The sequence below is a fragment of the Filicampus tigris genome, chromosome 17 (genome assembly GCF_054856515.1).
Source record: "Filicampus tigris isolate MCC_2025a chromosome 17, RoL_Ftig_1.0, whole genome shotgun sequence".
In the NCBI taxonomy this organism is placed as follows: domain Eukaryota; kingdom Metazoa; phylum Chordata; class Actinopteri; order Syngnathiformes; family Syngnathidae; genus Filicampus; species Filicampus tigris.
This window is the reverse complement of record NC_141233.1, coordinates 16,771,956-16,789,480: the sequence shown is the minus strand read 5'-3', so window position 1 is coordinate 16,789,480 and position 17,525 is coordinate 16,771,956. Positions and strand designations below refer to the sequence as shown.

Below are 17,525 nucleotides of genomic sequence, written 5' to 3'. Positions count from 1 at the left end.
AGCCCACTAAAGGGTGCCAGAGTGCCGCAACTGTACTCAGTGGCGTGCAAAGCACACTGCATGCCTGGGGTGAGGGCATGATTATGATATCCCCTTAAAAAAATGTCGACAGGGGTTGGACGGAGGATTCTTGTCATTTCAGCCACCACTGTACAAGTTGAATAAAAATTGTACCTGAATAAATGCTCCAAAACAAACACCCAACGTCTTCGAGAAATGAAAATGTATTGGATTGAAATGTGTGCTGGCTGTGATTCTCTTGCATACCACTAGAGGGAGATCACTAGCGCCTACCTTACTTTGAGAATCGCTAGTGTATTCCATTCTCTTCAGTCAATCATTGCAATGTAACAATAATGGTACTAATGGCTCATTGCAGTGAGTGTCAATGTGCTCATTTTCATACGTTCGCGAGTGAGGGAGTTGGACCTGAACTCCTATCAGCTTGTGTCAGGGGGCACACACCCTGTCGCCAAACTCCCTCTGCAAGTGTGGCGCGCGCACACGCACACGCACACACACACACACACACACGGGCCAAGGACGCTCAAAGGCCGCGCAGGTTGAAACAAGCTTGGCAAGACAGCACAAGTCAATGGCGTACAGCCGCGTCGCCAAGGCAACGGTGTGGGAACGCGGCCATCTTTTCGCTCAGCTCCAATTCGACAGGTCACACGTCAACTTTCCATCAGAAGGCGAGCGACGCACCATGCTGGCCAAGCACAATGCTGCTCACCCGCAGGGTGTGACTTGTTTCTTGACATATTCATCGTCAACCGCAATAATTACCTCAAGGTGCTTTACATAACTGACGAAGGACCACCCAAAACCCAACAATGCCTCCAAGTCGATATTCGAAATGCAGAGAAATGCTCATATACTGTATATGCACACTCTTCCCCTCATATTTCACGTCAATAAAACCTAACGTAATGTGCCAATCACTTCTATATTTTCACAGGTTGAAGTGGACGTGGGCCGTGCGTACGAATTTGGGCGACGGTTGGTTACCATTTTCAGACACTGGGTGAGAACGGAACGTGACAAAGCAAGCTAGGATACAAATATTACAATGATTGCTTCCTTCATTGACTTAGTCAGGCTGATGTGTGGGGAAAAAAAGCAGTCCCCACCCATTGACGATGGACGTCATTAAAATCTGATGAATGTCGTGATTAAAAAATCCATGTAATCTGTAATCTGAGTTTTTCAAGTGGGTTAATTTTAGTGCTAAAGTCACTTTTACAAACAGAGCTACTAACAGAGGCGTTGCCCTGATTTTTAAGAGTGGCTTTAAAATTGAGTAAAAATTCAAATGTAAAATGTGTGACCTCAGTTTTTAAAACAGTCAGAGTTTCAAAGTGGTGTTTAAAAGGCGAGTTTAGCTTCACGAACTGAAGTGTGCCCATTTTGAGGAGGGGCTATAAAATTGAGTCAAAAAGTTCATTTCTGAGATTGTCCCATGCAGCATAGTAATTGATCCCAAAACCCACATGTTAAAAGTCAGGGGTGCGACCCACTGAACATTGTAGACAGCTGCAGTGCCTCATCAGTCAGACTTTCAAAGGAGCATTGAAGGTTTCAAAGACTAAAAGAGTCGATTTTTGGGGGCTGTTCCAAAATTCTGCTGAAATGTTTTGTTGTTGTTGTTGAAGAAATACATTGTAAGATAAAGTTACCCACTAGGGCTGCATAATATTGGAAAAAATGCGATGTGTGATTGATATGGATGTTGACGACAGCGATGGCATTTTTCATGCTTCGAAATAAGCAAGTTCAAAATGTGTTCCTCGCAAATCAATTGTAATTCCCCTACATCATGTCAAACTCCTGGGCAGTGGTGCGCATTTGACTGCTCAAATTCAGAAAAAATGATACAATTCCATGAGAAAATGTTTTTGCGATATGGATACTGCATAGGCCATTTTGGCGATATTTTATCGATATATTGTGCAGCCCTATTAGCCACCGTTCACGCTTTATGATCTGAACTGTGGGCCGTGGTGGTGGTGGTGGGGTGGGGGGGTCCACATGTACATAAACCCCCGCACGAACTGGATCTGCTTACAGGGCAAATGTGCCATTTAGTGGCTTTCAACTGTGACTTGCTGACCAGCTGCTGACTTGTTGTGTTTTCACTGGCGATTACGACGCCAAAAAGGCGCGGCGGACAATGGCGCCGAGCTTTACGTGTCCCCCGAGCGGTCGCACACAAAGAGCGGAGCGCGCCGCCATTGAGTCCCACGGCGACCTGTTTACTGTCCGGGGGCCTCGGCGGGCCTTTGCTGGAGAAGGAACAAACTGGAGCTGAAGCCTGCCGGCAGCCTAAGAGTGATTATTGATTAGCCACCATTGGCTGTCTTTGTTGTCCTCAATGGGTCATTTAGAATGGAACAGAACAATCATACTTGACAATGCAGACAGACATCAAGTGTCAACAATGAATCACTACACATGTACATGCATTGTGTTTGAAAAGAAAGGACAATTGACTTATTTTAAGTGCAATCGAATGCATTAGTAAAGGAGAAAATGCTGCTGGTGCCTGAATGCATCATCATCATCATGATCATCAAGTGACTTCCATTTCTTTGGATGGTGTTGTGGAGGGCCGACGTCTGCTCTGTGTAAATATTCACATACAAGAAAAAACTATTTTACATGCGATTTTTCTGTCAATTGAAATTGAGTATTTTTTCTTGAAGGGTGGGATAGGTGGCGATGCCCCTCAGGTGCGTGCCCCCACTTTGCCTTTTGCACACCCCTGGTTGAAGTCTTTCACTGGGGGTGACTGTAGCCATAACTTTGGCCTCAAGTGAAACGCACCACCCTGCTTTTCTTTAATGATCATTTGCGGTAAGGTTGGACAAAACATGTCCTACAAAATGGATTTACGCACTCCACCCAGTTACTGTGTGACAACCTCCCAGTGCAACACCGATGGTATGCCTATGTGGCTCAACTTCATACTGTCCACTTTTGCCTGCATGCACGTCAGATTGCAACCCTGTGTACATATTACATTACATACTGCATTCCATAAACCCAGTACTCAATAAATTATGCTTTTTTCCACCGAGACACTCCATGAACTGCATACAACAGAACATGACAGAGTGCTTTGTGAGGAGGCAAAAAGAGACGTTCTACGACACGCTACTTCAGACAGGTCAACTCTGTACTTGTTTATTGAGTCAACGACCAAGAAAAGTTTCACCTGTACCCTATCTGTTGTGTCATCTGACTTTTTTTTAGGTTGACTTAACTAGTTAGTAGTTAAGTAGTTAAAGTGATTTAAAGAGTTTGAAAACCGAAGCTTTGGTGCTGCGATCATCCATTAAGGGAAAATACAAATTCACATAAACTATTATTAGTTGCACAGGATGACGTGTCAGTACGTCCACGTTCATGGAAGTATGTATGATAATTAAGAAGAAGCATTTGTGGAAATTGTTATTTAAAATTACAGACACGGCATGGATGTAAGCAATGTTTCAAATTGGGATTGAAACTCTTGTCAAAAGGGGCGACATTCGAACTGGAATACACGCATTCTTTTTACCTGAGGACACTGAACGTTTCATTACTATGACGTGCCTTGAAGCTTTGGTACCGCGTTCACGCTATCAGAAAAATGCACTTTCAAATAACTACGATTGGTTCAACAGGATTACGTAGAAGCAGTTACATTGTAAAAATTGTAACTTGAAATCGCACATACGGTATCTGTGAAACCGTTTCAAACTGGAATCAATTTCTATTAAAAACGGTAAATGTTCTAAATGGCCAGGGCTTTTGAACAGAAACCTTGAACGCAGCATTGCTATGACGTGCCACGGATGCGCGCTCCCGACTGTACGTGCCTACTCCCCCTCCGCGGCTTACGTGCGCGCCCCTTGCTATCGCGTGGTGGAGAAAGCGACCATATTGCTGCTAGCGACGGAGGTAGGGTTGTTCTCCCTCCGTAAAGGCCCATCGGACGCCGTTCTTTTTGCATTTGTTTATGTTTGAATCAACTGTGGACGTCTCCGTGTCTTGGACTGAAGCTCGGTTCGTCTGAGAGCGACAGAGGAGCGCCACACTCCCGCCGAGCAACTTCACTTTTCCCCTTCGAGCGAATTCGGACCGGGGGGGAGGAGGGAGGAGGAGGACTGGCAATCTCGAAGGGGGTGGGAGAACCACGGCGCTTCAAATGGCCACTCAGGTGGAGGCTCTCCTGCCGGGCAACCCGCTTATCAAAGCGGAGGAGCGCGGCAAAGTGATCCGCGGCGAGTCGGAGCTGGAGGTCGACGGGTCTGAGCGGGGCCAGGCGGCGGCGGGTATCGCCGACGAGGAGGAGCTGGAGCCCGGCAGCCGCGGCATCGCCAGCGGGCACGGGCACGGGCACGGGCACGGGCACGGGGAGAGCTCCGGAAGCCCCACGCGGGACACGGAGGCGGACGAGGGGGGCTGTGACAGCGAGGGCAAGGCCGGCGAGGAGGGCGGAAAAAGCCGGAAGGAGTTTACCGAGGCTCCCCCGCCCAAGGTGAACCCGTGGACTAGGAAAATGAACGCTGTGACCGTGGTCAGCGTGAACGGACAAGCACATCACGGTGGGTACCCCCTTCACCCCCCCCTTCACTTCCCCGCTTAATCACTCGCGTGTCCGTGGTTCCGTCCAGCGACTGGCTGTCAGGTGGGCCAGGTAGCGTTCAAGCTGTCCAAATGTCAAGCCATGCTGGATATACAGTAGTTGAAGTGCGTGCGTGCGTGCACGCATGCACCCCTCCTCCACTTGGGGAGGCTATTCCTGGAATCCAGGTTTGCAAGTGTAGCCACGGCGACGGGGTGTCTCGTTGCACAAGGGTCGCCATCGCACGCGCACGCTTTGAGAAGTGATTCCTTTCATTTTTTTGCCTCAAAAGTTGTGATGCATGAAAGTGCAACGTCACAACGGCGCACGAAAACTCGACAAAAGCCCGACTCGAGTGGACATTTTTGGTCGGGACTTTTAAAACGACCACACGTTGAGTTGAACTAAGTAACACGCCGAGTGAGCTCAAGTGTCGGTTAGCGCTGTTTCGTCCATCTTTAAAAATGGCTTCATGCAAAAAAAACAAAAAAGAGTGGAGACGCCCGCCCCGGCTAACAATAGCACAGGCCTAGCTCAGGCGCCCGGAACATTTGCCTTCATTTCCACGCTTTACTTTTAAGAACACCCGCCCCGCATGAAACGCACTCAATTTTGTGGTTATTCCTCCAATCTTTTGCATGTTTAACCGTCTAATAAAAGCGAGCGGGTTTGTTATGAGACGTCACGTGTTCACTCCACGTGTAGAAGGCATGGTAAGATCAGCTAGCCGACGCGAGCTAGCCGCCTATCGGCAACTACGTTGCAATCACGCCCGTGCTTTATCGTTTGTGGCGTCGATTGTTGCTCCTCTTGTTTATTTGCCCGGCTGTCATGTGGCCTGTGCGTCGCCAACCTCATCCAGGCGATCAGTTAGCGGGCGAAGCTAACGAGACTGCGTGCAAGTCATCGTGATTTTGCTCATGAACGTGCGACACTGGGCTTAGCAACGTGGTGGCTTTTGTCACCGGGAGTCGTGTTCATCCCCAATATGTCGTGCTGATCGAGATGAGGCGTTGTCAATCTCCCAACGGGGCTTGCCGAGCAGAAAGACAACGTGTCTTTCAGCCATTTGTCCACCCCCCACCGCCATGATGCCGCTTGTATTGAAATTGCACAGCTGTTTCATGAAGCTTCTGGCACTCCGGTGCACTTTAAATGTAAAATCGCAGTGGACTGAGCTGTTGCAGCATCAGCAAGTAAATCGGATTTATACACAAGAGTATATTCACTCCACTGTGATAAACAACTATTCGCTGACTATATGTTTTGACACCTGCACCCCCCCCTCCATTCTTTTATTTGGTCACTGATTCTTAACTGGTCCGTTGGGATCTAAAACGTCCAGATCACATTGTATTTATAGTCCAAACGTCACAATGCACACGCGACCATACTTAGGAGCATTTGATCAGATTGAGGTGTTATTCGGAATACAGGGATTGACGTGATATTCGGAATACAGGCATTGACGTGTTATTCGGAATACAGACACTACCCTACTTGTTAACCTTCAGACATACTCCCGACTGTTGTGAGCCTGAATGTCACTGCAGTACGAAAGAAAAGTAGCGCGGTGCAAGCATAAGGTGCAGCGGCATATAAACAGCCTCCTCTGGCCTTGTCAGATGGAGCCGAAGCAATAACAAATGGCATCATCGCTTTTATAGCGTAATCATTCAGGCTGATCAAAGTATTCATTCATGTCCGATAAAAAAGGCAATCTGTTGCTGTTGCAATGTCCTGAAAAAGTGACATTTCATTTCATTGTAATTTTACACGTTCATGCTCAGTTATTGATGTGTTCAGAATTGCCCTTTTTTTTAACAGCCGAGTGTTTAAAGTATTATTTACGCATGTTTACAAGAGGCTTATTTTTAAACAGTACTTTTTCGTCATCGTCCATAACTACTTAAGAAGTGAGTGGCAAATTTTAAACAGTGCGGAAATCCAGGTCCCGGGTTATTGTGTCAATGCCGACGAATAACTTTGATTCTAATCGGTAAGAATCAACCATGCCTTTGAAAAATGTGACACTTCTGCAGTCCTGACTGTTAAAAAAAAAAAAAAAAAAAAAAAAAAAAAATTCAAAATGGTGATTGTGGGCATAAAAGCGATGATGTGGCGACATTGCGTCAAAGCGCACGACAATCTGATTGCGTCGGATATCACAGATTGAGATTGAGGATATCACAAAAGTTGCATTATTTTTGCTGATTGTGCAATAAGTGAGACTTTGCCAGCCACACTGGCGCTGTTAATATTTACTTTCGAATATATCCATTTTTTTTTATTGAACGTTCACCGTATATGCACAAACCACAAATCAACATAACAGCACAGTGACAACGACATATCAACAAAGCAGGGGGGAAAAAAGTCACATCATTTGCAAACAAGTCAGTGCTTGACTCGAAACAGAAATTTAAATTACAAACATATGCCAATATTTACTTTTAAATCATTTTAAAGATGAAATTAAATGACGCCTTATCATTGCCATGAAAACACGTTGGGGAAAAAAAGCTGAATGCAAGCAGGGAATTGTGTTTAAAAAAAAGAAAGCAGGGTTTACGCGATATGCGGATATGCACATTTTAAAAAAAATTCTCCATAAATCAAGTTGAGTTCCAATCCTACGCCAGCTGCATAACCTGAATTTACATGCAAGTTTGAATCGACCACTAGCCTACGCTAGTGCAGTACAGCCGGCACGATGACAGTAGATATTGGTATGACACTTCTAGGCTGCAAATATTAAACAAAACAAAAATGTTCATTGTGCCGTTTGGTACCTCGAAATGCCTTGAATGTTGTAAAACAAGGACCAACTGTGCACGGAAAGTCAAATAATGGGTAGCCAAAAATGTCAACAAGCTGTTTTCTTTGTCTTTTTAAATGCTATTGTGCTGTGAAACACTTCTAACTTGTTTTTCTTTTCTTGGAAGCAGCCTTGTTTACGTTTTGATGGCATGTGTCAAGGCGGTGATATTGTGAATGAGAGTATAGCGATGCAATGAGTGACGTAATCTGAATTTTATGCTACGCCGTGTCCCAAATGACTCAAGATGAAGCGAGTCGCTGCAAACGGAAGGACAAATAAATAAAACCCGACGCAACTTTCTTCGATCTAATGCCAATGCAAGTTTGGGGTTTTTGACATGAATTTATCAGTTTTGTATGTGTACTTAGCGTGTCCTTGGATGAAATCCAGTCCTGGATAAGAGCAGTCGAAAGAGTGGAAACGTATTTCGACATCCCAGGTGGCCTGTTGGAAGGATGGCGATGCGGTTAACATGCAGTCTGTGACCACCATTTCACCCATGCAGTCTTTCTTTTTTTGTGGGGGAGGCGCCGCCGTAGTCGCGGCGACCGTGGAGACGCGTCTTACTCTTGAGAAATGAGTCGCATTTGAAGTCAGTCGCATGTGATTCAAATGTGACCCAGTTGAATTGGCAAAAAGCTCGTGAGCCCTTGCGGTGCACTACTTGTCAAAAGACCTCGAAATGAAATGGGTTGGAATGCAATAAAAAAAACCTCAGTGTGAGACCAAGCGGCCTGGGGCAATTTGTCCGTCCTGTAGTACGCGAGACGTCAAGTGGTGGACACGCACGCGTGTTGTCACAAGGGCGGGGGGGGGAATTTGCTTTTGCGTCATCTGGGGTGCGACAGCCAGCCAGCGTTGGGAATGTTGACACGATTCACATAATGTTGAAATGCAGAGAAGCGCCTAATCAATAAGACACTTATACTAGGGTTGCACCATTAGCACCTTTTTTTTTCGAGACCAAGGGCCGAGTACAGTGGTGCCTTGAGATACGAGTGACCCCGTATTTGAGACACGAGCCATCACCTGGCCGACGTGTTTTATACGCCAATGAGAATTATTTCATCGGTCTGTCTATGTTGCTGTGCTGTTTGAATATTCTTTATTTTCAGGTTTGTACTGCAGCAGCAATGCTAGTCGCCTGTCTTTAGCATTATGTAGCATTATGTGTTTCTGCTCTATGTATTCCACAAGTCAATATTAGGGCCCGACTATATATATCGCCACCATCGTCCTCATTAGAAACCCCCGGGCGGATTTTTCTTATTTATTTATTTATCTATTTTTTACGAGGGCTGTGAACCGGGAAATGGTGTGGCCGCATGACAGAGCAAAAAAAACCCCAAAAAGCAACTGTAGTCAAACGGTCGCGCACGTGAGCTCAGCTGATTTGTCAGCAGTGGACAAGTTTGGGAATTAGACGTTGACCCACATTTGAACGCCCCCATCTCAAGTTTCGAGAGTTGTCTTTGTCAAGGTTCAAGTGACACAATTGAGAGTTTGTGGCTGCCAAGTGGCACAATGCAGACATGAGTCAAGGCAGCCCATAGCAATCAGGCCTTTTCCAAACACATCAAATCTTGCGCTATGATTTACTAGAATTCTCACAAATCAAAATTTTACGCAAAATCGGTAATCAGTTGTAAGGATCACAATGTGCAGATCTGATCATTGCTCAAACCTGCAAAATTAAACAGTCTCGTTCACGCCAGGGACTTTGTGTGCTGCCATCGTTCATAATGCAACAATTTTTCTTTTCCATTTCCCCCCAATATTTTTTCTTCTTTTTTTTTGTTTGTCTGGGTTTTTAATTTATATCAGCGTTTTTGGGAGATTTTTTTTTTTTTTGAGGGTTTAATTGTTATTTTTTTCCCCAATTACATTGGGCATCAATTATACGCAATTTTTGGCTATTTGTAGGCCAGGCCGAGCTGTTCCCAATGCCCTGTGAATAGTGGCGGTTGACTGGACACCAAATCAACAAGTTGGTTAAAGAGATTTCTCCGTTATCTTTAAAAAAAATTTTTTTTTTTTTTTAATAAACTCATTGATAGATGATGGGCTCCAAAATCTTGATCACTCGAAGACAACTGAACTGAATAGGCGGTAAAAAATTGGCAGTGGTGTGAATTCTGCTTTAGCTAATGTGCTAACTTCAAAGCCATGCAAGTAGATTCCATTTTGGAAATGTCATTTGACTCCACCTTTGCCGACACACCCACTCGACACACACACACGCTCACACTATCAGCTGTGCGAGACGAGCACTTGTCTCCTGCGATCCAGCTCGGCTGCTTTATCTGCCGCAGGCTGAGTCTGCGCTTGGCGATAGAGCTCGGCTGGGTGTGGGCCGTTCACACCGACGGCGTGTCCAGTGCGTCGAGGAGCCTCTAGGCTTCTCTCTGCGGACCTCACATCCAAGGCGGGGTTTTGTTTGTTTGTTTTTTTTTTTTTTTTTTGGGCTTGTCAAGGGACAGAAGGCCACGTTTGCTACAGCTTGGGTTTGTCCTTCTCGACCGACCTGAAAGCTGATTGGATTAGCATGTGAGTCATTGTCAATACAGTGAACACTTGCTAGATTGCCGTTCATCTTTTGCGCCTCCGCCCCTCCCCCCGCAGGCCGCATTTTTAAGCGATTGCCTTTTCATGCGTTTTTACTGCAAACGGGAAAGTGACAAGTGGCCGCCATCTTTGTGGAACGTTGTCGAATGTGTAATGAGCAGTTCAAATGCATCAAAAAGCAGTTCTTGACTTATTCCACTGCCCCCATTGCTCTTCTGACGAATAATGTTGCATTTGTGCTAAATCAAGTGGAGTTTTTAGGGCAAGTGTCATTGGCGTTTGAAATGTCATGGTCATTTTGACACCTCTTCGAATCTTTGCACCCACAAAAGGCAAACAAGTGATGACGTGCTGCCGTGACTGGCGAAACAGTCTGCAGTAGCTCATTGATTGCTTCCTCCATATTTGGGTCTTGCGAGCCAGGGAGACGGGCTTCCCTCCTGTCATCACTCAACGCTAAAGCTAACTGTGGGGTCTCACATTTTGCCGCTTGCTCACTGAAAGCGGAAGTCAACCCCCCCAATTTATTTTATTTTTTTCAAGAATATGTTCCCAGCAGGCCCACTAGTTGAAACACGGCATTCTGATGAATACTGCATTTGTGGAATATGAGTTAAGTAGCAAAATGGCCCCCTTTTTAGCCATCTCAGGCGGCGGCCATTTTGTCACTTCTGTCGACTGAAAATGACATCACAGTTGCTCAGGGCTGAGATAACGACCGATTATGGCTCAGCTTCAGAAAACAGTTGAGCCGTTGTATCGGAGTTGAATATCATAGCAGTGGTGTGGTCCCTGAAGGGTAAACTGGGATAAGGGTCAGTTGATTGGTTGCTTTTCTACTTGTAGAACTCAAACCACATCCGCATTTGAATTGGACTCTTCCTCTTGCCTGTCGTGGCTGAACTGAATCGGAGGGGCTTGGTCCGAACAAATGTTCATGTCGGCCTCTGGCTGACGACACCTTGCTCTTCCGGGTGCTGCGAAGATCACGTTCAAGGCAGTGTGAGGAGGAAGGAGTGAGGCAGTGTGTGATTATGAAAGTAGCTTGTTGATTTGTAGTTCAAATATGTGCTCACATCATCTCAGGAGATCCGATAAGAGCTGCGTTAAGAGCTTCGGTTATCCGAGATCATTTGGTTCCTTGATTTACAGTTTGAATTTAATGTACTCAATTGACATGTAAATTAAATCAGTTTTTCCCCATTGAAAATGAGTGAAGTGCTAATAATGCTAATAACTCAATTTTCTCCGCTGTTGCCGGCCATTTTGGAGCATTTCACGTCCCACAGAATATTGTTTTGTGTAATAATAGAACCACTGAACATATGGAGGTGATTCTCTCTTTTTTTCACCAGGAAAAAAAAAAATTGTTTCTAGCATCGGTGGTACTTTAGTCTTCAGTTGATCACGGATTACAGGCAGGGTTCTGACTCAAAAGTGGAAGCAATGAGGTTTTTGTCCGAAGAAACATGCCAAGCACAACAGCGATCTTGATGCTACTATTTGTTTGTTTTGGTGACACCTCAAGCTATAAAACAACAACAACAACAACAACAAAAGCCTGAAAATGCAACCACTGTACAATCGATGGTGATTGCCCCCGTGAGAGCTTTTCATTCTGGCACATTCTTCCTTTGTCACCGCTTTTGTGTCGTCTATGTTTAGTCTTGCTTTGCATGACTGAAAGCTGCGCTGCAGGTAAGGCAAGCGTCGCCTCTATTTGTTTAAAATGCGCAATATTTACAACGTGCTTTAGTTGGGCTTCGCGGCTTATTAACAGCCCTCCGTCATATCTCCCGCTAAAAAAACAAAACAAAAAGAGGAATTCACAGGCTTGTGAGAAAACAAATGAGACTGGTGGCGCAGCCAGAGTGCGCAACTAAAAATAAGCATTTCATTCGCAAATCTTTTTTCAACCCAGTGGCCCTTTTAATGTGACGTTCTGGCGAGGGCCCAAGGGAGCCGTACATAATAGTGGGGCAAGTTTATTTGTGGGCTTTATGAAAAAGATCATTCCAGCGTTTCTAAGCCGAGACATGCAGGGATTGGGCGAGACAAAGCGCTCGTTTGTTGGCCGCCGCGTTGTGGAATGCGCTCCTGTTGCCAGCGCGGCCGCCGTTTGGCGCTCAGCTCTGACGTCACCTTTTTTTCGAGCAGCGCCGCCCTGTCCTTTTTGAAAATCAGCTGTCCCCAACGCGGCCATCTGCCCGAGGAGCTTCCAGTTTGGGTGACGGCGTGACCCGCCTGACCTTAAAGCCAACCGTCATCCGATCCGAGCGCCGGCCGGCTGACCTCGGTGCGGTCCCGTCGCCCTCCGGCTCGTCAGATTTTTTTTTTTTCTCCATGCAGACGGTCAACAGCGCTGTATCCATCATTCATATTGCATCACGCTCGAAACACTTTTTAAGGTGTAGTCAGGCTGCTTTTTGTTTTTCTTCACAGAAGCTATTTGCACTCAAAGTCAAAGGCTTGATCATTGAAACGATGAGCGAATGCTACTTAAAAAAAAAAAATCTTGTGGAGTATCCAGAGGTGTTTTAACACTCCTGAGTCATGATGACGAGGCATTCAGCCTCATTTTGAAAATAATCTACTTTGGTTTGAACTTGTGAACTTCCCTCTGCTTGCTTGATTTGTCATGGCCAAAAGCAGCTGTGTTGATCTTTTACGGTGGCCACTACACGATCGCAACGTCCGTGACAGTAACACAGCAGCAACAATTTTCCTCGCGTAATGCAGTTGTTACATTGGCGGGGCAGTCGGCGATCGATTAGTCATGCCTGGAGAGTGAGGCACAAGAATGACGTAATAGAAGTAGCAACGTGACAGGTGCCTTCCGTACTGTTTTACTCTAAATTTCTACAGGTGATATCACCCAACCCCCCCCCCCCCCCCCAAAAAAAAGCCTTTTTTTTTCTGATGTAAAAAAATGATCAAATGTTTGTCTACAGTTCGTATGAGTTGATGACATCAAACCGGTCATTTGCCCTAATGGCTTAATAGCTGCAGGTGGGTTATATTTTCTCAGTGAAATGTGCTTTGTTTTTTTTTTTTCTTTGGGCCAAGAGGGAGCTGCAGACTTCATTCCACCTGTGAGGGCGGGACTGTGTTGAGAACAGGTTTGAAAGTGACTTGTCATGGATGCTTGTGACGTCACGAGCGGCTCGCCTCTCAGGACTTGACAGACTTCATCACCACCTCCCTTTGCAAGCGCAACACCCCAACGCCGCCGCCTGCCTTACTCATTCTGTCAACGTGTTTCGCAGCAATTTCAATGCGCGTTGCACCGCGTTTCATGTTTCTTCTTCTTCTTTTGAGCTCTTTGTGGGAATCCAAAAACGAGACTCGTGTACTGTGCGAACCTGCAAATGTTTGAAGTTGTCCAGCGGAAAGGCACTTGATGTAAAGCCCCTTTGCCCGTGACTCATTCTCCGTTTCAGGAAAATGAGTTTCCTGTTATTCCCCGTCCGGATGATTGAAACGGCCGCCGCAACATCTTTCACCGGCCTGCCCTTCATTTCGGATTTTGTCCTCGAATGTGAGGAATGATTGAGCCCGATAAGCTGATGAAGTAACGACTCGGCTCCAAGATTGCACTTAGACATGTACGAACGACACCGTGGCAGCTAAAGGTTTTTAGACATCGGCCTTCCAAAGAATCTGACAGCTTTTCTTTGTAACAGTAATGTCTTGAGAGCTGTGAGTGTTCTATCGGCCACCCAGAATTTCCAACAAATCTCAGTTGAGGTCTGCCTGCAGTATTTGAGGGCAAAGAGCATATTTGTACATTTTGTCTGCAGCCAGAACAGACTTTAAGCCCGAAGCTAGTACGCAACGTCACCGTGAACGGAGCGGCTCTTTGTAACCGATAACCCAAGCACAAAGGTGAGCAGCGATGGCAAAGACCTCAAAACATTTCGGGGATTTCCCCAAATAAGCCTAGGAAGGTTTGCAGGACTCTTGTGCATTTGCATCATAAAACTTTTATCGGGTCGAAAAGAAGACCCTGCGAGGGCGGTCGTACATTAGTAGTCACGGTTCCTGGAACTTTTGGATGGACTTTTGTAAAAAAGTACGCTCAAATTTGCTTTGGGACCATACTTGAAAATCAAACATATCCCTCTGCTCTAGATACCCCCAAAATGTATTTGTTAACGTCTATTAGTTTTTTAGTATTGTAATGTTTATAAACATTGAATAATAATGATAATACAATCAAATAGATAGTAAGAATGAAAGCGTTTTTTGCTTAAAATTGACGGACATTGCGCAGCTCCTTCTGTTGTGGCCGGCAGAGGTTAACGCTACCGCACAACTCGATATGTACTTTGCAATTTTTACTCGAGTATGACGATTTGTCTCAAAGACTTGATTGAGTTGGCGCAACTGTATTGTCATTTGTGGAAACCTCCCCATGTTTGCATTTCTGCTTGAAGGTGATTTTGAGTAGTTGCCAAGAAATTCATGTTGCCCTCAAAGCTGACCACTGTTGATGTATTTTACGCGTGAACGTGATTGAGAACCTGAAAGCCGTAGTCGCATTTTCCGATGTCATGTTTCAGGTGTTTTTGTCGCAGCGCAGGAAAAATGCCGGCTCATTTCTTGGCTCCTACGTCTCCTGTCCCGTCTGTGCGCGTTGCTGTTCTCTGCCGCTTTTGCGCTCTTGACGCCTGCGTCTTGTGTCCACAGAGTCAACTGGTCCCGCCAAGGTGGTGAGAGCGGGCAACCCTCCCAAGGCCAGACGTGGAGGAAAGGTAAAATGTGCACTTTTCGCCTTTTTTTCTTGGATTATTCAACACGAGGCTGTTCAGAGTGTTGATTACGCCGCATGCCTCTAGGTGGCGTTGTAAAGCTTTAGCATACTACAGAATCGCACAAAATGGAGCGTTTCATGGAGAATGTCTTTTTTTGTAGAAACTGATGCTTTGTAAAAATACATTGAGAGTCCACATGTGCTACCGGCTCTAGTGGTAGAAACGCGCTAATGCGCTCCCGTCCTTAATGGGTTAATGACTTATTCACACGCTGCTCTGCTGTGTTTGCTCAGGTCGGGGACTTTGGAGACACTAATAGTTGGCCCACCCCAGGGGAGATCGCAACTAAAGACATGCAGGTAGGTGTATTTTTTGGAGGGAACATGGGGGCGGAGGGGGGGGCATGGTGTTGTGGCAACATTGATTTGTCGGCGAGATCAGGGGGCACATGGACCTGTAGAAGGTTTTTTTAAAAATTTTTTTTACAGCCTTTGCAAAAACGTTGGGAATTTGATCCCAACAACTGACTCGGCTCTTATCGAAAGGGTCCATTATTCTTCTCTTTAAAGCGGAAGTCAACCCAATTTTTGTCACTTCTGTCGACTGAAAATGACATCACAATTGCTCACAGCGACCAACCGCGGCACAGATTGAAGCCCTGGCTCTAAACGATTCATCGATTATCAAGAGTTTTTGATTCATTGGACAATCGATTAGTTGTCGATTAATGGATGACCTTTGGCACCTCTTAACACGAGCTTTATTCCTGCCAACACACCAAAATTGCCAAAGCGGATTCTTTCTGCCACTGAGGTTGGTGTACATGGTGAAATGAACGCTAAAAGCGTGTGAAACTAATTGACCACAAATGAGACCTGTAGGAAGTTGACGCTCAAATACGAGAAAAGCACAAGTGACCTTAAAACACAAATGCTTATGTTATGTTATGTGTTTGGAGCCGGCCTTAATTAACAAGACTATGCAATGGAACGCAAGATAAGACATCCATTATTTAAAAAAAAAATCTTAAATGATGTGTCTGATTGTTCGCGAAATAACCGGAGGGGTCTTGAGGTATGCGGCGGCATTCCCAAAGCGCTTGTGTTGCATCATAGCGGCGTAAAAGGACGACCTCAAAAGCCCTCCGAGCACCAACCACCTGTCGCTTGAAGCTGCTCGGCTAGTTCAACCTCACGTCCCGACACAGTGACCCCCCCCCCGCCCTCACCTTTACCCAAGCGGCAGCCCTCAGAGCTGTTGGCTATTTCTGATCCCTGGATTGACCGCAGTGTCACCGGCAGCGTGGCGCCCTAATTTAGGCGCCCGGATCCCAGCGAACGCGACGGAGCGCACGCGTTGCTCAGCAGGAAAATGTGGGTCAACGTCATCGGAGCCTGGGATAAATGGCACTGGAGGAGGAAAGGGGGTGGGGGTGCTGGGGGGGGCGCTGGCCAATGCCGGGGGAAGGGATGTCCTTTTAGGGATCCCCTTTTGGGCCCCTGGATTGGTGACGCTGCTGCTGCTATTTTGGGGGACTGTACAAGCGTCATATAAAATGCTGACACTTAGTGTGACGAGAAGCTTGACCTTAGGAGCCGAGCAATGGGGGGGAATCTCGACTCGTGTTTAGTGCGTTGGCTTTTGGACTGCTGTGCTGTCTTTGTCTGGAGAGTCAAAGTCCATTGAAGTTTGATGGTTGGATAGTTGTACCAAGTTCACTTTGGTTCGCCACCACCACCACAGAATTCAGGGCCCCATTGCCTTTTGTTTTTCTCTTGACATTTTCTCCGCCATCCCACCACATAACTGCACCAATATCGTACTTGGTAGTACATGCAGTTGTCGTAATCGCCCGATCCAAAGCATGTCCTCTAACAGGCAGGCTTGGGTTTGTTCCCCTCCATCTTATTTGTGTCCGTCAACAGTTTTTTTTTTTTTTGTTTGCGTGTGTGTTTTGTCATCTCAGTCCACGTCATTGTCTCCTCTAAACTGCTCTTCCCTCCCTCCCTACCTCCCTCCCTCCCTCTGTTCAGATCGAAACAGTGACACGGACCGTGTCCTGCCCACCGACTGTCAGGCAGGTCAAAGACTCGTGGAGATCCACTGTAAGTTTCAATCGGCGGCCTCGTAATATGCCTGCAACCTGCCTGGCCTGCCACTCGCCGTATGCGATTAGCGCCGCACTTTTCGGCTCGACGCCTACAAACTGTACAGAGGTCTATGCAAGATGCCCAATCTATCCAGAGAAAGCGCTGCTCGTATTCAAATTGAAGCGTTTCAAACTCTGGAAGAAATGTCTTCGCTAATCAGACTTTCTCTTTTCTGCATGTTTTCAAACTAACTCTTCATCTGTGAGACATCTTGCACCCGGTGCAGGCTAACATGTAGAACGATGTCAGGCCAAACTCCCAAGAAAAGTCTTCTTTTTTTTTCTTCTTCTTCTTCTTCTACATTAAGCGTCACCGTATCTCTTGTATTGAAAAGCTCACTTACTTATACTTTTGTACAGAGTTCACCCATTATTCTCAACTGAGCCCTGCCAAAATAGTGGCTCACACCCCGTAAAATGGACTTTTAATTGTCTATAAATGCCACAAGTTGACAGCAAAGCACTTTTTGGGCAGCACAAGCTACGCAGGGGTGAACTGCACATACGCACGAGTAACCGAAAAAAGTTAGTTTTACAGAAGTCTTTTAGTGGTTAGCAAATCTACTTTAGCGACCAGATTTGAGCCAAAAACAGCTATACAAATAAAAAGTCAAGATTCATGTT

At 46.0% G+C, this 17,525-nt stretch overlaps 1 protein-coding gene across 2 annotated transcripts in view; it reads left to right on the top strand.

Moving 5' to 3' along the window:
* Positions 1-3,866: 3,866 nt before the first annotated feature.
* The window catches only part of larp1 (La ribonucleoprotein 1, translational regulator), a 26,418-nt gene continuing 12,759 nt past the window's right edge, over positions 3,867-17,525 (top strand). For both annotated transcript variants that reach the window (XM_086057473.1, XM_086057472.1), the window contains exons 1-4: positions 3,867-4,592; positions 14,688-14,752; positions 15,046-15,111; positions 16,786-16,857. In XM_086057473.1, the coding sequence (XP_085913599.1) occupies positions 4,193-4,592; positions 14,688-14,752; positions 15,046-15,111; positions 16,786-16,857 (603 nt within the window). In that variant the 5' untranslated portion in view covers positions 3,867-4,192. The remainder of the gene's footprint in view (positions 4,593-14,687; positions 14,753-15,045; positions 15,112-16,785; positions 16,858-17,525) is intronic.